This window comes from Phasianus colchicus, chromosome 39 (assembly GCF_987193195.1).
Source record: "Phasianus colchicus chromosome 39, bPhaCol1.hap1.1, whole genome shotgun sequence".
Lineage (NCBI taxonomy): Eukaryota > Metazoa > Chordata > Aves > Galliformes > Phasianidae > Phasianus > Phasianus colchicus.
Genome location: NC_143474.1, coordinates 1,332,291 through 1,357,095, shown reverse-complemented (window position 1 = coordinate 1,357,095; position 24,805 = coordinate 1,332,291). Strand labels below are relative to the sequence as shown.

The window sequence follows — 24,805 nt, the reverse complement described above, 5'->3', positions numbered from 1 at the left end:
AAGTCCCCATCCACCCAATGCCCCCATTGACCCCATTGACCCCAAAGTCCCCATTGACCCATTGCCCCCATTGACCCCAACGCCCCCATTGACCCCACTGACTCCACTGACCCCACTGACCCCAAAGTCCCCACTGACCCCATTGCCCCAAAGTCCCCATTGGCCCCAACGCCCCCATTGACCCCATTGACCCCAACGCCCCCATGGACCCCATTGACCCCAACGCCCCATTGACCCCATTGCCCCAAAGTCCCCACTGACCCCATTGCCGTAAAGTCCCCATTGGCCCCAACGCCCCCATTGACCCCATTGACCCCAAAGTCCCCATTGCCCCCAACTCCCCCATTGACCCCATTGCCCCCACTGACCCCAACACCCCAATTGACCCCAAATTCCCCATCGACCCCAAAGTCCCCAACGCCCCCATTGACCCCAAAGTCCCCATTAACCCCAAAACCCCAATTAACCCCAATGCCTCCATTGACCCCATTGACCCCAACGCCCCCATTGACCCCAATGTCCCCATTGACCCCATTGACCCCAAAGTCCCCCTTGGCCCCAACACTCCCATTGACCCCATTGACCCCAAAGTCCCCATTAACCCCAACGCCCCCATTGAACCCATTGACCCCAAAGTCCCCACTGACCCCATTGCCCCAAAGTCCCCATTGGCCCCAACGCCCCCATTGACCCCATTGACTCCACTGACCCCATTGACCCCAAAGTCCACACTGACCCCATTGACTCCATTGACCCCAAAGTCCCCACTGACCCCATTGCCCCAATCGACCCCAAAGTCCCCATCCACCCAACACCCCCATTGACCCCAACGCCCCCATTAACCCCAACGCCCCCATTGACCCCATTGCCCCCACTGACCCCATAACCCCCCCCCCCAATTCCCCCTCACCTCCCCCTCGGGCTCCAGGAAGCTCCACCCCCCCTGTTCGAAGAAACCTTCGGGGTCGTCCACGATGGTCTTCATGATTTTGGTCCAGTTGAGGGACTGCACCCCTTCCGTGTACTTCAGATCGCAGGAGCTGCGGGGACAGCGACCCCAAAAGAGTTTTGGGGGAAAATCCGGGCATTTTGGGGTCCCGCGCGACAAAGGGATAAAAAATAGTAATAATAATAATGAAAAAATACGGCGTTTTTGGGGCTTCGGAATCCCAAAGGTTTGGGGAGTGGAAATCCCAAAGTTTGGGGTTTTGGGGTCTTCAGAATCCCAAAGTTTCGGGTTTTTGGGTCTTTGGAATCCCAAAGTTTTGGGTTTTTGGGGGTCTTTGGAATCCGAAAGGTTTGGGAAATGGAAATCCCAAAGTTTGGGGTTTTGGGGTCTTTGGAATCCCAAAGTTTCGGGGTTTTTGGGGTCTTCGGAATCCCAAAGGTTTGGGAAGTGGAAATCCCAAAGTTTGGGGTTTTTGGGTCTTTGGAATCCCAAAGTTTTGGGTTTTTGGGGGTCTTTGGAATCCCAAAGGTTTGGGAAGTGGAAATCCCAAAGTTTGGGGTTTCTGGGAAATGGAAATCCCAAAGTTTGGGCTTTTGGGGTCTTCAGAATCCCAAAGTTTCGGGTTTTTGTGTCTTTGGAATCCCAAAGTTTGGGGTTTTGGGGGTCTTTGGAATCCCAAAGGTTTGGGAAGTGGAAATCCCAAAGTTTGGGGTTTTTGGGTCTTTGGAATCCCAAAGTTTTGGGGAATGGAAATCCCAAAGTTTCGGGTTTTTGGGAAATGAAAATCCCAAAGTTCAGGGTTTTGGGGTCTTCAGAATCCCAAAGTTTCGGGTTTTTGGGGTCTTTGGAATCCCAAAGGTTTGGGAATGGAAATCCCAAAGTTTGGGGTTTTGGGGTCTTTGGAATCCCAAAGTTTCGGGGTTTTTGGGGTCTTTGGAATCCCAAAGGTTTGGGAAGTGGAAATCCCGAAGTTTGGGGTTTTGGGGAAATGGAAATCCCAAAGTTTGGGGTTTTTGGGGTCTTTGGAATCCCAAAGGTTTGGGGAATGGAAATCCCAAAGTTTGGGGTTTTGGGGAAATGGAAATCCCAAAGTTTGGGGTTTTGGGGTCATCAGAATCCCAAAGTTTCGGGTTTTTGGGTCTTTGGAATCCCAAAGTTTTGGGGTTTTGGGGGTCTTTGGAATCCCAAAGGTTTGGGGAATGGAAATCCCAAAGTTTCGGGTTTTGGGGAAATGGAAATCCCAAAGTTTCGGGCTTTTTGGGTCTTTGGAATCCCAAAGTTTTGGGTTTTTTGGGTCTTCATGATCCCAAAGTTTTGGGTTTTTTGGGTCTTTGTGATCCCAAAGTTTTGGGTTTTTTTGGGTCTTCATAATCCCACATTTTTGGCCCTTCAGAATCCCAAATTTTGGGGTTTTTTGGGGACTTAGAAATCCCAAAGTTTTGGGTTTTTTGGGTCTTCATGATCCCAAAGTTTTGGGTTTTTTGGGGTCTTTGTGATCCCAAAGCTTTGGGTTTTTTTGGGTCTTCATAATCCCAAATTTTTGGCCCTTCAGAATCCCAAATTTTGGGGTTTTTTGGGTCTTCAGGATCCCAAAGTTTTGGGTTTTTTGGGTCTTCATGATCCCAAAGTTTTGGTTTTTTTTGGGTCTTTGTGATCCCAAAGTTCGGGTTTTTTTTGAGTCTCCATAATCCCACATTTTTGGCTCCTCAGAATCTCAAATTTGGTGTTTTTGGGGTTCCCAAATTTTGTTTTTTTTGGGTTCCCAAATCCTAGTTGCTTTTTTTTTCCTTACGACTCCGAAACCCCAAACTTGGAGCTTTTTTCCTACCATCACCACCCCAACATCTCCCATCTCCAACCCCCCCCCTCCCCCCAGGGATGGAAAAAACGGGTCCAAAACATGAAAAAAATGAGGATTTGGGGTTTTTTTGGGGGGTCGACCCACTTGAGCCACTCCTTGATGGGGTCGAGGGAAGCCACGGGGATGGCGTTGATCATGGTGACTTTTCGGCTGTAGTCTTTGTAGACAATGACCATATCAAAGTTCTTCAGGTGGAATTGGACCCTCTCAAAGTGGATCAGCTCCACCTCGTCCAACGTCACCACGAAAGGAGGCTTTTTTTGGGGCAAAAAACCAAGTTTTTAGGGTTTTTTATTTTATTATTACGATTATTTTCACGCTCGTATCTCAACCCCAAATCCCCCCATCCCTAAACGAAGGGGGAAAAAAAAGGGGATTTGGAGGGGTTTTCTTATCTCTGCCTCAACCCAAATCCGTGGAAAATAAAAAAGGGATGGATTGATGAGTAAAAAATGGGGGTGTCAACCCAAAAATGGCCCCAAATCCACCCCAAATCCACGCCAAAATGACCCCAAATCGCGCCAAAATGACCCGAAATGCCCCCCAAATTCACCCAAATAACCCCCAAAATCCCCCCAAAATGACCCCATATCCCCCCCCAAAGACACACGTTGACCCCAAATGCCCCAGAATCCCAAAAAAAGCCCCAAAATGACCCCAAATCCCCCCCCAAAATGACCCCAAATCCACCGCAAAACGTTCCCGAATTCGCCTTCCAAAAAACCCGAAACTTGTCCAAATGACCCCAAAATCTCCCCCAAAATGACCCCATATTCCCCCCCAAAGACCCACGTTGGCCCCAAATGCCCCAAAATCCCAAAAAAGCCCTGTTATCCCCCCACAATGACCCCAAATGCCCCCCAAAATGACCCCAAATCCCCCCCAAAATGACCCCAAATCCACCACAAAATGTCCCCAAATTCGCCTCCCCAAAAAACCCCCAAATTCCCCCCAAATAACCCCCAAAATCCCCCCAAAATGACCCTTGTTCCCCATCAAACACCCACGTTGATCCCAAATGCCCCCCAAAAAACCCAAAACCTCCAAAATGACCCCAAATTCCCCGCCAACTGACTCCAAATCCACCCCAAAATGACCCCAAATCCACCCCAAAATGAGCCCAAATTCGCCTCCCAAAAAACCCCCAAACTCCCCCAAATTATCCCCAAATTCTCCCAAGTAACCCCCAAAATCCCCCCAAAATGACCCCATATTCCCCCCCAAAGACACACGTTGACCCCAAATGCCCCAAAATCCCAAAAATGCTCCAAAATGACCCCAAATCCGCCCCCCAAAATGACCCTAAATCCACCCCAAAACGTTCCCGAATTCGCCTCCCAAAAAACCCCAAACTTCCCCAAATAACCTCAAAATCTCCCCCAAAATGACACCATATTCCCCCCCAAAGACCCACGTTGGCCCCAAATGCCCCAAAATCCCAAAAAAGCCCCCAAATGACCCCAAATACCCCCAAAAAATGACCCCAAATCCACCGCAAAATGTCCTCAAATTCACCTCCCCAAAAAACCCCCAAACTCCCCCAAATTATCCCCAAATTATCCCAAGTAACCCCCAAAATCCCCCCAAAATGACCCCATGTTCCCCCCCAAAGACACACGTTGACCCCAAATGCCCCAAAATCCCAAAAAAAGCCCCAAAATGACCCCAAATCCCCCCCCCAAAATGACCCCAAATCCACCCCAAAACGTTCTCGAATTCGCCTTCCAAAAAACCCGAAACTTGTCCAAATGACCCCAAAATCTCCCCCAAAATGACCCCATGTTCCCCCCCAAAGACACACGTTGACCCCAAATGCCCCAAAATCCCAAAAATGCCCCAAAATGACCCCAAATCCCCCCCCAAAATGACCCCAAATCCACCGCAAAATGAGCCCAAATTCGCCTCCCAAAAAACCCCCAAACTCTCCCAAATAATCCCCAAATTCTCCCAAGTAACCCCCAAAATCCCCCCAAAATGACCCCATATCCCCCCCCAAAGACACACGTTGACCCCAAATGCCCCAAAATCCCCCAAAATGACCCCAAATTGCCCCAAAATGACCCCAAATCCACCGCAAAACGTTCCCGAATTCGCCTTCCAAAAAACCCGAAACTTGTCCAAATGACCCCAAAATCTCCCCCAAAATGACCCCATATTCCCCCCCAAAGACCCACGTTGGCCCCAAATGCCCCAAAATCCCAAAAAAGCCCTGAAATCCCCCCACAATGACCCCAAATGCCCCCCAAAATGACCCCAAATCCACCCCAAAACGTTCCCAAATTCGCCTCCCAAAAAAACCCACCAAACTTCCCCAAATGACCCCAAAATCTCCCCCAAAATGACCCCCAGTTCCCCCCCAAAGACACACGTTGACCCCAAATGCCCCAAAATCCCAAAAATGCTCCAAAATGACCCCAAATCCCCGCCCAAAATGACCCCAAATCCACCGCAAAATGAGCCCAAATTCGCCTTCCAAAAAACCCGAAACTTATCCAAATGACCCCAAAATCTCCCCCAAAATGACCCCATATTCCCCCCCAAAGACCCACGTTGGCCCCAAATGCCCCAAAATCCCAAAAAAGCCCTGAAATCCCCCACAATGACCCCAAATGCCCCCCAAAATGACCCCAAATGCCCCCCAAAATGACCCCAAATCCACCCCAAATCCCCCCTAAAATGACCCCAAATCCCCCCTAAAATGACACCATATCTCCCCCCAAAAATCCCCCAAATGACCCCAAACAACCCCCTCAAACACCCCTAAATGACCCCAAAATCCCCCAAATGCCCCCAAATCCCCCCAAAATGCCCCCAAATTCCCCCCAAAATGACCCCAAATCCCCCCCACAAAAAACCCCCCCAAACAACCCTAAAATCCCCCCAAAATGACCCCAAACAACCCCCCCAAACGACCCCAAAATCCCCAAAATGCCCCCAAATCCCCCCAAAAAAGCCCCAAAATGACCCCAAATCCCCCCTAAAATGACCCCAAATCCCCCCAAAATGACACCATATCTCCCCCCAAAAATCCCCCAAATGACCCCAAACAACCCCCCCAAACACCCCCAAATGACCCCAAAATCCCCCAAATGCCCCCAAATAAGCCCCAAAATCCCCCCAAAATGATCCCAAATCCTCCCAAATTGACCCCAAATCCCCCCCAAAATGACCCCAAATCCCCCCCACAAAACACCCCCCAAACAACCCTAAAATCCCCCCAAAATGACCCCAAAATCCCCAAAATGCACCCAAATCCCCCCAAAAAAGCAACAAAATGACCCCAAATCCCCCCTAAAATGACCCCAAATCCCCCCTAAAATGACACCATATCTCCCCCCAAAAATCCCCCAAATGACCCCAAACAACCCCCCAAACACCCCCAAATGACCCCAAAATCCCCCAAATGCCCCCAAATCCCACAAAAAAAGCCCCCAAATCCCCCCAAAAAGACCCCAAATCCTCCCAAATTGACCCCAAATCCCCCCTAAAATGTCCCCAAATCCCCCCCACAAAAAACCCCCAAACAACCCTAAAATCCCCCCAAAATGACCCCAAAATCCCCCAAATGCACCCAAATCCCCCCAAAAAAGCAACAAAATGACCCCAAATCCCCCCTAAAATGACCCCAAATCCCCCCTAAAATGACACCATATCTCCCCCCAAAAATCCCCCAAATGACCCCAAACAACCCCCCAAACACCCCCAAATGACCCCAAAATCCCCCAAATGCCCCCAAATCCCACAAAAAAAGCCCCCAAATCCCCCCAAAAAGACCCCAAATCCTCCCAAATTGACCCCAAATCCCCCCTAAAATGTCCCCAAATCCCCCCCACAAAAAACCCCCAAACAACCCTAAAATCCCCCCAAAATGACCCCAAAATCCCCAAAATGCACCCAAATCCCCCCAAAAAAGCAACAAAATGACCCCAAATCCCCCCTAAAATGACCCCAAATCCCCCCTAAAATGACACCATATCTCCCCCCAAAAATCCCCCAAATGACCCCAAACAACCCCCCAAACACCCCCAAATGACCCCAAAATCCCCCAAATGCCCCCAAATCCCACAAAAAAGCCCCCAAATCCCCCCAAAATGCCCCCAAATCCCCCAGTTTCCTCCCCCAAAACCTCCCAAATCCCCCAAATTCGGCCCCCAAAATGACCCCAAACCCCCCCAAAAAATAGAGGGGGAGATGGGGGAGGGATTGATGGTCCAAAAATTATGGGGTGTCACCCACTCACCCACTCGGTGCAGTTGACCAACGCGCTGCTGGTGGGTTGGAGGAGGCAGGTGCTGCGGTACGGGGCTCCGTTAAAGCTGGGAGGGGGGAAAAATTGGGGTGTGGGGTCAAGAAATTGGGGTTTGGGGTCAAGAAGTTGGGGTTTGGGGTCAAGAAGTTGGGTTTGGGGTCAAGAAGTTGGGTTTGGGGTCAAGAAGTTGGGGTTCCGGGTCAAGAAATTGGATTTGGGGCCAGGAAATTCGTGTTTGGGGTCATGAAGTTGGGTTTGGGGTCAAGAAAATGGGGTTTGGGGTCAAGAAGTTGGGTTTGGGGTCAAGAAGTTGGGGTTCCGGGGTCAAGAAGTTGGGTTTAGGGTCAAGAAATTGGGGTTCAGGAAGAAGAAACTGGGTTTGGGGTCATGAAATTGGGTTTGGGGTCATGAAATTGGGGTTTGGGGTCAAGAAATTGGGTTTAGGGTCAAGAAATTGGGGTTTTGGGGGGAAATGATGGGTTTTGGGGGAGAAGATGGGGGATTGGGGTCAAGAAGTTGGGTTTGGGGTCAAGAAGTTGGGGTTTGGGGTCAAGAAGTTGGGGTTCCGGGTCAAGAAATTGGATTTGGGGCCAGGAAATTCGTGTTTGGGGTCATGAAGTTGGGTTTGGGGTCAAGAAAATGGGGTTTGGGGTCAAGAATTTGTGCTTGGGGTCATGAAGTTGGGTTTGGGGTCAAGAAGTTGGGGCTCCGGGTCAAGAAATTGGATTTGGGGTCAAGAAATTCGTGTTTGGGGTCATGAAGTTGGGTTTGGGGTCAAGAAATTGGTGTTTGGGGTCAAGAATTTGTGCTTGGGGTCATGAAGTTGGGTTTGGGGTCAAGAAGTTGGGGTTCCGGGTCAAGAAATTGGATTTGGGGTCAAGAAATTCGTGTTTGGGGTCATGAAGTTGGGTTTGGGGTCAAGAAATTGGTGTTTGGGGTCAAGAATTTGTGCTTGGGGTCATGAAGTTGGGTTTGGGGTCAAGAAGTTGGGGTTCCGGGTCAAGAAATTGGATTTGGGGTCAAGAAATTCGTGTTTGGGGTCATGAAGTTGGGTTTGGGGTCAAGAAATTGGTGTTTGGGGTCAAGAATTTGTGCTTGGGGTCATGAAGTTGGGTTTGGGGTCAAGAAGTTGGGGTTCCGGGTCAAGAAATTGGATTTGGGGTCAAGAAATTCGTGTTTGGGTTCATGAAGTTGGGTTTGGGGTCAAGAAATTGGGGTTCGGGGTCAAGAAATTGGGGTTTGGGGGGGAAATGTTGGGTTTTAGGGGGGAAATGTTGGGTTTGGGGTCAAGACGTTGGGTTGTGGGGTCAAGAAGTTGGGTTTGGGGTCAAGAAATTGGGTTCAGGGTCAAGAAATTGGGGTTCCGGGTCAAGAAATCGGATTTGGGGCCAGGAAATTCGTGTTTGGGGTCATGAAGTTGGGTTTGGGGTCAAGAAATTGGGATTTGGGGTCAAGAAGTTGGGTTCAGGGCCAAGAAGTTGGGGTTCAGGGTCAAGAAATTGGGGTTCTGGGTCAAGAAAGTGGGTTTGGGGCCAAGAAATTCGTGCTTGGGGTCATGAAGTTGGGTTTGAGATCAAGAAGTTGGGGTTCCGGGTCAAGAAATTGGATTTGGGGCCAGGAAATTCGTGTTTGGGGTCATGAAGTTGGGTTTGGGGTCAAGAAATTGGGATTTGGGGTCAAGAAGTTGGGGTTCAGGGTCAAGAAGTTGGGATTTGGGGGGGAAATGTTGGGTTTTAGGGGGGAAATGGGGGTGTTGGGAGCAAAAGGTGGGGTGTGGGTTCAAGAAATTGGGGTTTGGGGTCAAGAAGTTGGGTTGTGGGGTCAAAAATTGGGGTTCGGGGTCATGAAATCGGGTTTGGGGTCATGAAATTGAGTTTGGGGTCAAGAAATTGGGTTTGGGGTCATGAAATTGGGGTTTGAGGTCATGAAATTCGGTTTGGGGTCCAGAACTTGGGTTTAGGGTCAAGAAACTGGGGTTCAGGAAGAAGAAACTGGGTTTGGGGTCAAGAAATTGGGTTTGGGGTCATGAAATTGGGGTTTGGGGTCAAGAAATTGGGTTTGGGGTCAAGAAATTGGGTTCAGGGTCAAGAAATTGGGTTTTGGGGTCATGAAATTCGGTTTGGGGTCCAGAAGTTGGGTTTAGGGTCAAGAAACTGGGGTTCAGGAAGAAGAAACTGGGTTTGGGGTCATGAAATTGGGTTTGGGGTCATGAAATTGGGGTTTGGGGTCAAGAAATTGGGTTTTGGGGGGGAAATGTTGGGATTTGGGGCACTGATGGGGTTTTGGGGTGGAAATGTTTGGGTTTTGGGGTAGAATGTTGGGTTTTTGGGACAGAAAAGTGGGATTTGGGGCACTGATGGGGTTTTGGGGTGGAAATGTTTGGGTTTTGGGTGGAAACGTTGAGTTTTTGGGTGGAAATTTTGGGTTTTTGGGGAGGAAAAGTGGGATTTGGGGCACTGATGGGGTTTTTGGGGTGGGAACGTTGGGTTTTGGGTGGAAATGTTGGGTTTTTGGGTGGAAATTTTGTGTTTTTGGGGCAGAAAAGTGGGATTTGGGGCACTGATGGGGTTTTTGGGGTGGAAACTTTGGGTTTTTGGGGCAGAAAAGTGGGATTTGGGGCACTGATGGGGTTTTTGGGGTGGAAATGTCGGGTTTTTGGGGTGAAAATGTTTGGGTTTTGGGTGGAAATGTTGAGTTTTTGGGTGGAAATTTTGGGTTTTTGGGGTGGAAAAGTGGGATTTGGGGCACTGATGGGGTTTTTGGGGTGGGAACGTTGGGTTTTGGGGTAGAATGTTGGGTTTTTGGGGCATGAGTGTTGAGTTTTGGGGCACTGATGGGGTTTTGGGGTGGAAACATTGGGTTTTTGGGGTAGAATGTTGGGTTTTTGGGGCACTGATGGGGTTTTGGGGTGGAAATGTTTGGGTTTTGGGGTGGAAATGTCGGGTTTTTCGGGTGGAAAAGTGGGATTTGGGGCACTGATGGGGTTTTTGGGGTGGAAACGTTGGGTTTTGGGGTGGAAATGTTGGGTTTTTGGGGTGGAAAAGTGGGTTTTTGGGGTGGAAAGTGGGATTTGGGGCACTGATGGGGTTTTTGGGGTGGAAATGTTTGGGTTTTTGGGTGGAATGTTGGGTTTTTGGGGTGGAAAAGTGGGTTTTGGGGCACTGATGGGGTTTTTGGGGTGAAAATGTTTGGGTTTTGGGGTGGAAATGTTGGGTTTTGGGATGGAAACTTTGGGTTTTTGGGGTGGAAAAGTGGGATTTGGGGCACTGATGGGGTTTTTGGGGTGAAAATGTTTGGGTTTTGGGGTAGAATGTTGGGTTTTTGGGGTGGAAAAGTGGGATTTGGGGCACGGATGGGGTTTTGGGGTGGAAATGTTTGGGATTTTGGGTGGAAATGTTGAGTTTTTGGGTGGAAATTTGGGGTTTTTGGGGTGGAAAAGTGGGATTTGGGGCACTGATGGGGTTTTGGGGTGGAAACGTTGAGTTTTTGGGGTGGAAATTTTGGGTTTTTGGAGTGGAAAAGTGGGATTTGGGGCACTGATGGGGTTTTTGGGGTGGGAACGTTGGGTTTTGGGGTAGAATGTTGGGATTTTGGGGTGGAAAAGTGGGATTTGGGGCACTGATGGGGGTTTTGGGGTGGAAATGTTTGGGTTTTGGGGTAGAATGTTGGGTTTTGGGGTGGAAAAGTGGGATTTGGGGCACTGATGGGGTTTTGGGGTGGAAATGTTTGGGTTTTGGGGTGGAAACGTTGGGTTTTGGGGTGGAAAAGTGGGATTTGGGGCACTGATGGGGTTTTGGGGTGGAAATGTTTGGGTTTTGGGGTGGAAACGTTGGGTTTTGGGGTGGAAAAGTGGGATTTGCGGTCGAAACGTTGAGGTTTTGGGGGGAAATGTTGGGTTTTTGGGGTGGAAAAGTGGGATTTGGGGCACTGATGGGGTTTTTGGGGTGAAAATGTTGAGTTTTGGGTGGAAACTTTGGGTTTTTGGGGTGGAAAAGTGGGATTTGGGGCACTGATGGGGTTTTTGGGGTGGGAACGTTGGGTTTTGGGGTGGAAACGTTGGGTTTTTGGGGTGGAAAAGTGGGATTTGGGGCACTGATGGGGTTTTTGGGGTGGAAACGTAGGGTTTTTGGGGTGAAATGTTGGGTTTTGGGGTAGAATGTTGGGTTTTTGGGTCGGAAAAGTGGGATTTGGGGCACTGATGGGGTTTTCGGGTGGAAATGTTGGGTTTTTGGGGTGGAGAAGTGGGATTTGGGGTCGAAATGTTGAGGTTTTGGGTGGAAATTTTGGGTTTTTGGGGTGGAAAAGTGGGATTTGGGGCACTGATGGGTTTTTGGGGGTGAAAATGTTTGGGTTTTGGGGTAGAATGTTGGGTTTTTGGGGTGGAAAAGTGGGATTTGGGGCACTGATGGGGTTTTTGGGGTGAAAATGTTTGGGTTTTGGGGTAGTATGTTGGGTTTTTGGGGTGCAAAAGTGGGATTTGGGGTCGAAATGTTGGGTTTTTGGATGGAAATTTTGGGTTTTTAGGGCGGAAAAGTGGGATTTGGGGCAGCGATGGGTTTTTGGGGTGGGAACGTTGAGTTTTTGGGGTGGAAATGTTGGGTTTTTGGGGTGGAAAAGTGGGATTTGGGGCACTGATGGGGTTTTTGGGGTGGAAATGTTTGGGTTTTGGGGTAGAATGTTGGGTTTTGGGGTGGATATGTTGAGATTTGGGGTAGAATGTTGGGTTTTTGGGGCAGGAGTGTTGAGTTTTGGGGCGCTGATGGGATTTCTGGGGTGGAAATGTTGAGGTTTTGGGTGGAAATGTCAGGTTTTTGGGGTGGAAAAGTGGGATTTGGGGCACGGATGGGGTTTTGGGGTGGAAACTTTGGGTTTTTGGGGTGGAAATGTTTGTGTTTTGGGGTAGAATGTTGGGTTTTTGGGGTGGAAAAGTGGGATTTGGGGCACTGATGGGGTTTTGGGGTGGAAACGTCGGGTTTTTGGGATGGAATGTTGGGTTTTTGGGTGGAAAAGTGGGATTTGGGGCACTGATGGGGTTTTTGGGGTGGAAATGTTGGGTTTTGGGTGGAAATGTTGGGTTTTTGGGTTGGAAAAGTGGGATTTGGGGCACTGATGGGGTTTTTGGGGTGGAAACGTTGGGTTTTTGGGGTGGAAATGTTCAGTTTTTGGGTGGAAATTTTGGGTTTTTGGGGTGGAAAAGTGGGATTTGGGGCAGTGATGGGGTTTTGGGGGTGAAAATGTTTGGGTTTTGGGTGGAAATGTTGAGTTTTTGGGGTGGAAAAGTGGGATTTGGGGCACTGATGGGGTTTTGGGGTGGAAACTTTGGGTTTTTGGGGTGGAAATGTTGAGTTTTGGGTGGAAACTTTGGGTTTTTGGGGTGGAAAAGTGGGATTTGGGGCACTGATGGGGTTTTGGGGTGGAAACGTCGGGTTTTTGGGGTGGAATGTTGGGTTTTTGGGTGGAAAAGTGGGATTTGGGGCACTGATGGGGTTTTTGGGGTGAAAATGTTTGGGTTTTGGGTGGAAATGTTGGGTTTTTGGGTTGGAAAAGTGGGATTTGGGGCACTGATGGGGTTTTTGGGGTGGAAACGTTGGGTTTTTGGGGTGGAAATGTTCAGTTTTTGGGTGGAAATTTTGGGTTTTTGGGGTGGAAAAGTGGGATTTGGGGCAGTGATGGGGTTTTGGGGGTGAAAATGTTTGGGTTTTGGGTGGAAATGTTGAGTTTTTGGGTGGAAATTTTGGGTTTTTGGGGTGGAAAAGTGGGATTTGGGGCACTGATGGGGTTTTTGGGGTGGAAACGTTGCTTTTTGGGTGGAAACTTTGGGTTTTTGGGGTGGAAAAGTGGGATTTGGGGCACTGATGGGGTTTTGGGGTGGAAACTTTGGGTTTTTGGGGTGGAAATGTTGAGTTTTGGGTGGAAACTTTGGGTTTTTGGGGTGGAAAAGTGGGATTTGGGGCACTGATGGGGTTTTGGGGTGGAAACGTCGGGTTTTTGGGGTGGAATGTTGGGTTTTTGGGTGGAAAAGTGGGATTTGGGGCACTGATGGGGTTTTGGGGTGGAAACATTGGGTTTTTGGGGTAGAATGTTGGGTTTTTGGGGCACTGATGGGGTTTTTGGGGTGAAAATGTTTGGGTTTTGGGATGGAAATGTTGGTTTTTTGGGGTGGAAAATGGGATTTGGGGCACTGATGGGGTTTTGGGGTGGAAACTTTGGGTTTTTGGGGTGGAAATGTTGAGTTTTGGGTGGAAACTTTGGGTTTTTGGGGTGGAAATGTTTGGGATTTGGGTGGAAACGTTGAGTTTTTGGGTGGAAATTTTGGGGTTTTGGAAAGGAAAAGTGGGATTTGGGGCACTGATGGGGTTTTTGGGGTGAAAATGTTTGGGTTTTGGGGTAGAATGTTGGGTTTTTGGGGCAGGAGTGTTGAGTTTTGGGGCACTGATGGGGTTTTGGGGTCGAAATGTTGGGTTTTTGGGTGGAAATTTTGGGTTTTTGGGGTGGAAAAGTGGGATTTGGGGCACTGATGGGGTTTTGGGGTGGAAACGTCGGGTTTTTGGGAGTGAAAATGTTTGGGTTTTGGGGTAGAATGTTGGGTTTTGGGGTGGAAAAGTGGGATTTGGGGCACTGATGGGTTTTTTGGGGTGAAAATGTTTGGGTTTTTGGGTGGAAACTTTCGGTTTTTGGGGTGGAAAAGTGGGATTTGGGGCACTGATGGGGTTTTTGGGGTGGGAACGTCGGGTTTTTGGGGTGGAAATGTTGGGTTTTGGGGTAGAATGTTGGGATTTTGGGGTGGAAAAGTGGGATTTGGGGCACTGATGGGGTTTTGGGGGTGAAAATGTTTGGGTTTTCGGGTGGAAATGTTGGGTTTTTGGGGTGGAAAAGTGGGATTTGGGGCACTGATGGGGTTTTTGGGATGGAAATGTTTGGGTTTTTGGGGTAGAATGTTGGGTTTTTGGGGTGGAAAAGTGGGATTTGGGGCACTGATGGGGTTTTTGGGGTGGGACCGTCGGGTTTTTGGGGTGGAGAAGTGGGATTTGGGGTCGAAATGTTGAGGTTTTGGGTGGAAATTTTGGGTTTTTGGGTTGGAAAAGTGGGATTTGGGGCACTGATGGGGTTTTTGGGGTGGAAACGTTGGGTTTTGGGGTGGAAATGTTCAGTTTTTGGGTGGAAATTTGGGGTTTTTGGGGTGGAAAAGTGGGATTTGGGGCACTGATGGGGTTTTGGGGTGGGAACGTTGGGTTTTGGGGTAGAATGTTGGGTTTTTGGGGTGGAAAAGTGGGATTTGGGGCACTGATGGGGTTTTTAGGGTGGAAATGTCGGGTTTTTGGGGTGGAAAAATGTTTTTTTGGGGCGTTTTTGGGGTTTTTGGGGCTCACCCCAGCTCCCTGAAGGGCACCTCGAACTCGAGCTCCTCCTTGGTCAAAGCCTCCACCTTCTCTATGAAGTTCTTGAAGGCTGTCTTCAGTTTGTGCCGCATCTCCCGCTCCATCTGCACCCATAGGGGACCCCAAAAATCCCAAAGGATGAACCCCAAAAATCCCACAAAAGGTGCCCAAAAAAATCCCCCAAAAAGAGCCTCAAAAATCCCCCAAAAGAGACCCAAAAATCCCAATGGAGGAACCCCAAAAATCCCCCCAAAAGAAACCCAAAATCCCCCAAATCCCCCCCCAAAATGACCCCATATTGCCCCCCAAAGACCCACATTGACCCCAAATGCCACAAAAATCCCAAAAAAGCCCCAAAATCCCCCCAAAATGACCCCAAATCCTCCCCAAATCCTCCAAATTCGCCCCCCAAACTCCCCCAAACAACCCCAAAATTCCCCCAAAAAAGCCATAAAATCCCCCCAAAATGACCCCATCTTCCCCTCCAAAGACCCACGTTGACCCCAAATGCCCCAAAAATCCCATAAAAGCCCCAAAATCCCCGAAAATGACCCCAAATCCCCCCTGAAAAGACCCCAAATCCTCCCCAAATCCTCCAAATTCGCCCCCCAAACTCCCCCAAACAACCCCAAAAATTCCCCCAAAAAAGTCCCATAATCCCCCCAAAATGACCCCATCTTCCCCCCCAAAGACCCACGTTGACCCCAAATGCCCCCAAAATCCCAAAAAAGCCCCAAATTGCCCCAAAATGACCCCAAATCCCCTCCCAAAAGACCCCAAATCCTCAAATTCGCACCCCAAACTTCTCCAAATAACCCCAAAAATTCCCCCAAAAAAGCCCCAAAATCCCCCCAAAATGACCCCATCTTCCCCTCCAAAGACCCACGTTGACCCCAAATGCCCCCAAAATCCCATAAAAGTCCCAAGTTGCCCCAAAACGACCCCAAATCCCCTCCCAAAAGACCCCAAATCCTCAAATTCGCCCCCCAAACTCCCCCAAATAACCCCAAAAATTCCCCCAAAAAAGCCCCAAAATCCCCCCAAAATGACCCCAAATCGGCCCCCAAAGACCCACGTTGACCCCAAATGCCCCCAAAATCCCAAAAAAGCCCCAAATTGCCCCAAAACGACCCCAAATCCCCTCCCAAAAGACCCCAAATCCTCAAATTCGCCCCCCAAACTTCTCCAAATAACCCCAAAAATTCCCATAAAAAAGCCCCAAAATCCCTCCAAAATGACCCCATCTTCCCCTCCAAAGATCCACGTTGACCCCAAATGCCCCCAAAATCCCATAAAAGTCCCAAGTTGCCCCAAAACGACCCCAAATCCCCTCCCAAAAGACCCCAAATCCTCAAATTCGCACCCCAAACTCCCCCAAATAACCCCAAAAATTCCCCCAAAAAAGCCCCAAAATCCCCCCAAAATGACCCCAAATCGGCCCCCAAAGACCCACGTTGACCCCAAATGCCCCCAAAATCCCAAAAAAGCCCCAAATTGCCCCAAAACGACCCCAAATCCCCTCCCAAAAGACCCCAAATCCTCAAATTCGCCCCCAAACTTCTCCAAATAACCCCAAAAATTCCCATAAAAAAGCCCCAAAATCCCTCCAAAATGACCCCATCTTCCCCTCCAAAGATCCACGTTGACCCCAAATGCCCCCAAAATCCCAAAAAAGCCCCAAATTGCCCCAAAATGACCCCAAACCCCCTCCCAAAAGACCCCAACTCCTCCCCAAATCCTCCAAATTCGCCCCCCAATCTTCTCCAAATAACCCCAAAATTCCCTCCAAATAATCCCCCAAATCCCCCCAAAATGACCCCTAATCGTCCCCCAAAGACCCACATTGACCCCAAATGCCCCCAAAATCCCATAAAAGTCCCAAGTTGCCCCAAAACGACCCCAAATCCCCTCCCAAAAGACCCCAAATCCTCAAATTCGCACCCCAAACTTCTCCAAACAACCCCAAAAATTCCCCCAAAAAAGCCCCAAAATCCCCCCAAAATGACCCCATCTTCCCCTCCAAAGACCCACGTTGACCCCAAATGCCCCCAAAATCCCAAAAAAGCCCCAAAATCCCCCCAAAATGACCCCAAATCCCCCCTGAAAAGACCCCAATTTCCTCCCCAAAAACCACCACATGCGCCACCCAAAATGCCCCCAAACTCCCCCAAAATTCCCCCAAAAAAGCCCCAAAATCCCTCCAAAATGACCCCAAATCGGCCCCCAAAGACCCACGTTGACCCCAAATGCCCCCAAAATCCCAAAAAAGCCCCAAATTGCCCCAAAACGACCCCAAATCCCCTCCCAAAAGACCCCAAATCCTCAAATTCGCCCCCCAAACTTCTCCAAACAACCCCAAAAATTCCCCCAAAAAAGCCCCAAAATCCCCCCAAAATGACCCCATCTTCCCCTCCAAAGACCCACGTTGACCCCAAATGCCCCCAAAATCCCAAAAAAGCCCCAAAATCCCCCCAAAATGACCCCAAATCCCCCCTGAAAAGACCCCAATTTCCTCCCCAAAAACCACCACATGCGCCGCCCAAAATGCCCCCAAACTCCCTCAAAATTCCCCCTAGAGACCCCCAAATTCCCCCAAAATGACCCCATCTTCCCCTCCAAAGACCCACGTTGACCCCAAATGCCCCCAAAATCCCAAAAAAGCCCCAAATTGCCCCAAAATGACCCCAAATCCCCTCCCAAAAGACCCCAAATCCTCAAATTCGCACCCCAAACTTCTCCAAATAACCCCAAAAATTCCCCCAAAAAAGCCATAAAATTCCCCCAAAATGACCCCAAATCAGCCCCCAAAGACCCACATTGACCCCAAATGCCCCCAAAATCCCAAAAAAGCCCCAAATTGCCCCAAAATCCCCCCACCTGCTCAGCGTAGAGGTCGTCGCGGTCGTGCATGTGCTGATGCTTCCCCAAATCCGTGGTGATTTCCCCCACTTCTGTGTAGAACTGCACGTCTGTGTGCCTCTTCTTCCCAAACATGATGGCGTTCTGGGGGAGGAAACCGACCCCAAAATGACCCCAAAAGAGCCAAAATCTAAACCTCACAAAAATGACCCTAAAACCCACAAAATTTGCCCCAAACGCTCGGAAAATGACCCCAAATCCCATAAAAACGAGCCAAAATCCCATAAAAGTGAGCCACAATCCCACAAAAGGACACAAAATCCCATAAAAGTGAGCCAAAATCCCACAAAAGGACACAAAATCACAAAAAATCACACCAAAATGACCCAAAATCCCACAAAATGACCCAAAATCCCACAAAATGACCCAAAATCCCACAAACAGGACCCAAAATCCCACAAACAGGACCCAAAATCACAAAACTTCGCACCAAAATGACAGTAAATCCCATAAAAGTGAGCCAAAATCCCACAAAATGACCCAAAATCCCACAAAACTTTGCACCAAAATGACACAAAATCTCATATAATTGACCCCAAATCACACAAAAATGACCCCAAATCCCACAAAATGACACAAAATCCCACAAAAATGACCCAAAATCCCACAAAAGTGAGCCAAAATCCCACAAAATGACCCAAAATCACAAAACTTCGCACCAAAATGACCCAAAATCCCACAAAATGACCCAAAATCCCACAAACAGGACCCAAAATCCCACAAACAGGACCCAAAATCACAAAACTTCGCACCAAAATGACAAAATCTCATAAAATTGATGCAAAATCCCACAAAAATGACCCAAAATCCCACAAAAATGACCCATAATCACAAAACTTCGCCCCAAAATGATCCAAAATCTCATAAAATTGACCCAAAATCCCAAAAAATGACCCAAAATCACAAAACTTCTCACCAAAATGACAGTAAATCTCATAAAATTGACCCCAAATCCCACAAAAATGACAAAAAATCCCACAAAAATGACAAAAAATCCCACAAAAATGACAAAAAATCCCACAAAAATGACAAAAAAATCCCACAAAAGTGACCCAAAATCCCGAAAAAATGAGCCTGAACCCCATAAAAATGACCCAAAATCACAGAAAAATGAGACCAAATCCCATAAAAATGACACAAAAAAACATGAGAACGACCCCAAATCCAATGATAACGACCCAAAATGACACAAAATCCCATAAAAATAACCCAGAAAGACCCCCAAAGATTCCAAAAGACTCGACTTCTCTCCAAAAAGAGCCCAAATCCCCCCAAAATGACCCAAAATCCCATAAAAATGACCCCAAATCCCCCCAAAATGCGTCCGAATCCCATAAAGACCCCAAATCCCCCAAAAGTGACCCAAAATCCCATAAAAGTGAGCCAAAATTCCACAAAAGTGAGCCAAAATTCCACAAAAATGACCCAAAATCACCAAAATTCACACCAAAACGACACAAAATCTCATAAAATTGACCCCAACTCCCCAAAAAATGATCCAAAATCCCACAAAAATGACCCCAAATCACAAAACTTCTCACCAAAATGACAGTAAATCTCATATAATTGACCCCAAATCCCACAAAATTGACCCCAAATCCCACAAAATGGCCCCAAATCCCACAAAATCCCACAAAATCCCAAAAAAATGACCCAAAATCCCATAAAATTGAGCCAAAATCCCACAAAATGACCCAAAATCACCAAAATTCGCACCAAAATGACACAAAATCTCATAAAATTGACCCCAAATCCCACAAAAATGACCCAAAACCCCCAAATTGACACAAAATCCACCAAAAATGACCCAAAATCCCCAAAATTCCCCAAAATGATCCCAAATACCCCCAAAATGACCCCAAATTCCCCAAAATTGACCCCAAATCCCACAAAAGACCCAAAATCCCACAAAACTTTGCACCAAAATGACACAAAATCCCATAATATTGACCCCAAATCCCACAAAAATGACCCAAAATCTCATAAAAATGACTCAAAATCCCTCAAAACTTCGCAACAAAATGACCCAAAATCCCATAAAATTGACCCCAAATCCCACAAAATGACCCAAAATCCCACAAAATCCCACAAATCCCACAAAAATGACCCAAAATCCCATAAAATTGAGCCAAAATCCCACAAAAATGACCCAAAATCCCATAAAAATGACCCAAAATCACCAAAATTTGCACCAAAATAACCCAAAATCTCATAAAATTGACCCCAAATCCCACAAAAATGACCCAAAACCCCCAAATTGACCCAAAATCCACCAAAAATGACCCAAAATCCCCAGAATTCCCCAAAATGATCCCAAATCCCCCCAAAATGACCCCAAATTCCCCAAAATTGACCCCAAATTCCACAAAAGACCCAAAATCCCACAAAACTTTGCACCAAAATGACACAAAATCCCATAATATTGACCCCAAATCCCACAAAAATGACCCAAAATCCCACAAAATGACCCAAAATCTCATAAAAATGACTCAAAATCCCTCAAAACTTCGCAACAAAATGACCCAAAATCCCATAAAATTGACCCCAAATCCCACAAAATGACCCAAAATCCCACAAAATCCCACAAATCCCACAAAAATGACCCAAAATCCCATAAAATTGAGCCAAAATCCCACAAAAATGACCCAAAATCCCATAAAAATGACCCAAAATCACCAAAATTTGCACCAAAATAACCCAAAATCTCATAAAATTGACCCCAAATCCCCCAAAATGACCCAAAATCCCCCAAAATGGCCCCAAAGACCCAATTTACTGCCCCAAAGGAGCTAAATCCCAAAAAATGAAACCAAAATCCCATAAAAGTGACCACAAATCCTATTAATAAAACCCCCAAAATGGTCAAAAAAAACCCCAAAACGACCCAAAATTGCCCAAATTTGCACCAAACCTTGAGGTGGAAGTGCAGGACGACCACCTCCAAACGCGCCAACAACCCCAAAAAACCCCAAAAAAGACCCCAAAAACCCCAAATAAAAAACCCCAAAATGGTCAAAAAACCCCAAAACGACCCAAAATTGCCCAAAACTGCCCAAATTTGCCCCAAACCTTGAGGTGGAAGTGTAGGAAAAGAACCGCCTCCAAACGCGCCAACAACCTCAAAATGACCTCAAAAAAACCCAAAAAAGACCCAAAAAAACCCCAAAAAACCCCAAATAAAAAACCCAAAAAAAACCCAAAATGGTCAAAAAACCCCAAAACGACCCAAAATTGCCCAAAACTGCCCAAATTTGCCCCAAACCTTGAGATGGAAGTGCAGGAAAACAACCACCTCCAAACGCGCCAACGACCTCAAAACAACCCCAAAAAACCCCAAAAAAGACCCCAAAAACCCCCCAAAAAAACCCCAAAACCCCAAATAAAAAACCCAAAAACGACTCCAAAAACCCCAAAAGAGACCCCAAAATTGCCCAAAACTGCCCAAATTTGCCCCAAACCTTCAGCTGAAAGTGCAGGAAATCAACCGCCTCCAAACGCGCCAACAGCCCCCAAAACCCCAAAAAAAACCCCAAAAAAGACCCAAAAAACCCCCCAAAAAACCCAAAAAACCCCAAATAAAAAACCCCAAAATGGTCAAAAAACCCCAAAACGACCCAAAATTGCCCAAAATTGCCCAAATTTGCCCCAAACTTTCAGCTGGAAGTGCAGGAAAACGACCACCTCCAAACGCGCCAACAACCTCAAAACGACCCCAAAAAACCCCAAAAGAGACCCAAAAAAACCCCAAAAAACCCCAAATAAAAAGCCCCAAAAAACCCCAAAATGGTCAAAAAACCCCAAAATGACCCAAAATTGCCCAAAACTGCCCAAATTTGCCCCAAACCTTGAGGTGCAAGTGCAGGAAAAGAACCACCTCCAAACGCGCCAACAACCTCAAAACCCCAAAAAACCCCAAAAGAGACCCAAAAAAAACCCAAAAAAACCCAAATAAAAAACCCCAAAAAACCCCAAAATGGTCAAAAAACCCCAAAACGACCCAAAATTGCCCAAAACTGCCCGAATTTGCCCCAAACCTTGAGGTGGAAGTGCAGGAAAACGACCACCTCCAAACGCGCCAACAACCTCAAAACGACCCCAAAAAACCCCAAAAGAGACCCAAAAAAAACCCAAAAAAACCCAAATAAAAAACCCCAAAAAACCCCAAAATGGTCAAAAAACCCCAAAACGACCCAAAATTGCCCAAAACTGCCCGAATTTGCCCCAAACCTTGAGGTGGAAGTGCAGGAAAACGACCACCTCCAAACGCGCCAACGACCTCAAAACAACCCCAAAAAACCCCAAAAATGACCCCAAAAACCCCAAAAAACCCCAAAAAACCCCAAATAAAAAACCCCAAAATGGTCAAAAAAACCCAAAACGACCCAAAATTGCCCAAAACTGCCCAAATTTGCCCCAAACCTTGAGGTGGAAGTGCAGGACAACGACCACCTCCGAACGCGCCAACAACCTCAAAATGACCTCAAAAAAAACCCAAAAAAAACCCAAAAAAAACCCAAAAAACCCCAAAAAACCCCCCAAAAAAAACCCCAAAATGGTCAAAAAACCCCAAAATGACCCAAAATTGCCCAAATTCGCCCAAATTTGCTCCAAACCTTGAGGTGGAAGTGCAGGAAAACGACCACCTCCAAACGCGCCAATGACCTCAAAACGACCTCAAAAAACCCCAAAAAAGACCCAAAAACCCCCCCAAAAAACCCAAATAAAAAACCTGAAAAAACCCCAAAATGATCAAAAAAAACCCAAAACGACCCAAAATTGCCCAAAACTGCCCAAATTTGCCCCAAACCTTGAGGTGGAAGTGCAGGACAACGACCACCTCCAAACGCGCCAACAACCTCAAAACGACCCCAAAAAACCCCAAAAATGACCCCAAAAACCCCAAAAAACCCCAAAAAACCCCAAATAAAAAACCCCAAAATGGTCAAAAAAACCCAAAACGACCCAAAATTGCCCAAAACTGCCCAAATTTGCCCCAAACCTTGAGGTGGAAGTGCAGGAAAACGACCACCTCCAAACGCACCAACAACCTCAAAATGACCTCAAAACAACCCCAAAAAAGACCCAAAAAAACCCAAAAAACCCCAAATAAAAAACCTGAAAAAACCCCAAAATGGTCAAAAAACCCCAAAACGACCCAAAATTGCCCAAAACTGCCCAAATTTGCCCCAAACCTTGAGGTGGAAGTGCAGGAAAAGAACCGCCTCCAAACGCACAAATGACCTCAAAACGACCCCAAAAAACCCCAAAAGAGACCCAAAAAAACCCCAAAAACCCCCAAATAAAAAACCCAAAAAAACCCCAAAATGGTCAAAAAACCCCAAAAACGACCCAAAATTGCCCAAAACTGCCCAAATTTGCCCCAAACCTTCAGCTGGAAGTGCAGGAAAACAACCACCTCCAAACGCACAAATGACCTCAAAACAACCCCAAAAGACCCCAAAAATGACCCCAAAAACCCCAAAAAAACCCCAAAAAACCCCAAATAAAAAACCCCAAAATGGTCAAAAAACCCCAAAACGACCCAAAATTGCCCAAAACTGCCCAAATTTGCCCCAAACCTTGAGGTGGAAGTGCAGGAAAACGACCACCTCCAAACGCACCAACAACCTCAAAATGACCTCAAAACAACCCCAAAAAAGACCCAAAAAAACCCAAAAAACCCCAAATAAAAAACCTGAAAAAACCCCAAAATGGTCAAAAAACCCCAAAACGACCCAAAATTGCCCAAAACTGCCCAAATTTGCCCCAAACCTTGAGGTGGAAGTGCAGGAAAAGAACCGCCTCCAAACGCACAAATGACCTCAAAACGACCCCAAAAAACCCCAAAAGAGACCCAAAAAAACCCCAAAAACCCCCAAATAAAAAACCCAAAAAAACCCCAAAATGGTCAAAAAACCCCAAAAACGACCCAAAATTGCCCAAAACTGCCCAAATTTGCCCCAAACCTTCAGCTGGAAGTGCAGGAAAACAACCACCTCCAAACGCACAAATGACCTCAAAACAACCCCAAAAGACCCCAAAAATGACCCCAAAAACCCCAAAAAAACCCCAAAAAACCCCAAATAAAAAACCCCAAAATGGTCAAAAAACCCCAAAACGACCCAAAATTGCCCAAAACTGCCCAAATTTGCCACAAACCTTGAGCTGGAAGTGCAGGAAAACAACCACCTCCAAACGCACAAATGACCTCAAAACAACCCCAAAAGACCCCAAAAATGACCCCAAAAACCCCAAAAAAACCCCAAAAAACCCCAAATAAAAAACCCCAAAATGGTCAAAAAACCCCAAAACGACCCAAAATTGCCCAAAACTGCCCAAATTTGCCCCAAACCTTGAGGTGGAAGTGCAGCACGATGATCATCTCCCCGTCGCAGGGCTGGAACACAGCGTGTTTGATGTTGTTGTACAAAATGTCCACCTTGTCGCCACGCACCGACGTGAATCGGAACCCTAATTAATTAATTAGCCCTTTGTTAATTGATCTGCCCTCTGCTAATTAACCGGGCCTTCGTTAAGGAGGGCAGAAATTAAGGGAAGGGGGGGTTAATTAATGAGTAATCGGCCCCCATGAAACGCTAAATCCATTCGAAGCCGTCCCATCCACAACGAGATTTGGAAGGCTAATTAACAAATTGCTAATTAGCTAATGACTTATCAATGAAGGATAAATTAATGACTGCTTTGTCACTGCGCACTGTCGTGAACTGAAACCCTGATTAATTAATTAATGGGTCATTAATGAGAGATGAATTCACGTCCACCTCGTCGCCACGCACCGACGTGAATCGGAACCCTAATTAATTAATTAGCCCTTTGTTAATTGATCAGCCCTCCGCTAATTAACCGGGCCTTCGTTAACGAGGGCAGAAATTAAGGGAAAAGGGGGTTAATTAATGAGTAATCGGCCCCCAAGAAACGCTAAATCCATTCGAAGCCGTCCCGTCCACAACGAGATTTGGAAGGCTAATTAACAAATTGCTAATTAGCTAATGACTTATCAATGAAGGATTAATTAATGACTGCCTTGTCACTGCGCACTGACATGAACTGAAACCCTGATTAATTAATTAATGGGTCATTAATGAGGGATGAATTCACGTCCACCTCGTCGCCACGCATTGATGTGAAAGGGAACCCTAATTAATTAATTAGCCCTTCGTTAATTGAACTGCCCTCCGCTAATTAATTGGGCCTTCGTTAAGGAGGGCAGAAATTAAGGGAAGGAAGGTTTAATTAATGAGTGATCGGCCCCCACGAAACGCTAAATCCATTCGAAGCCGTCCCGTCCACAACGAGATTTGGAAGGCTAATTAACAAATTACTAATTAACTAATGACTTATCAATGAAGGATTAATTAATGTCAGCCTTGTCACTGCGCACTGACATGAACTGAAACCCTGATTAATTAATTAATGGGTCATTAATG

At 47.1% G+C, this 24,805-nt stretch overlaps 1 protein-coding gene across 1 annotated transcript in view; it reads right to left on the bottom strand.

Moving 5' to 3' along the window:
- The window catches only part of SUPT16H (SPT16 homolog, facilitates chromatin remodeling subunit), a 99,735-nt gene that overhangs the window by 11,073 nt on the left and 63,857 nt on the right, over positions 1-24,805 (bottom strand). The window contains exons 18-23 of the mRNA XM_090130129.1: positions 23,710-23,828; positions 17,316-17,441; positions 14,430-14,542; positions 7,051-7,126; positions 2,895-3,064; positions 911-1,040 (exon numbers count right to left, since the gene is read on the bottom strand). Of these exons, the coding sequence (XP_089986255.1) occupies positions 911-1,040; positions 2,895-3,064; positions 7,051-7,126; positions 14,430-14,542; positions 17,316-17,441; positions 23,710-23,828 (734 nt within the window). The remainder of the gene's footprint in view (positions 1-910; positions 1,041-2,894; positions 3,065-7,050; positions 7,127-14,429; positions 14,543-17,315; positions 17,442-23,709; positions 23,829-24,805) is intronic.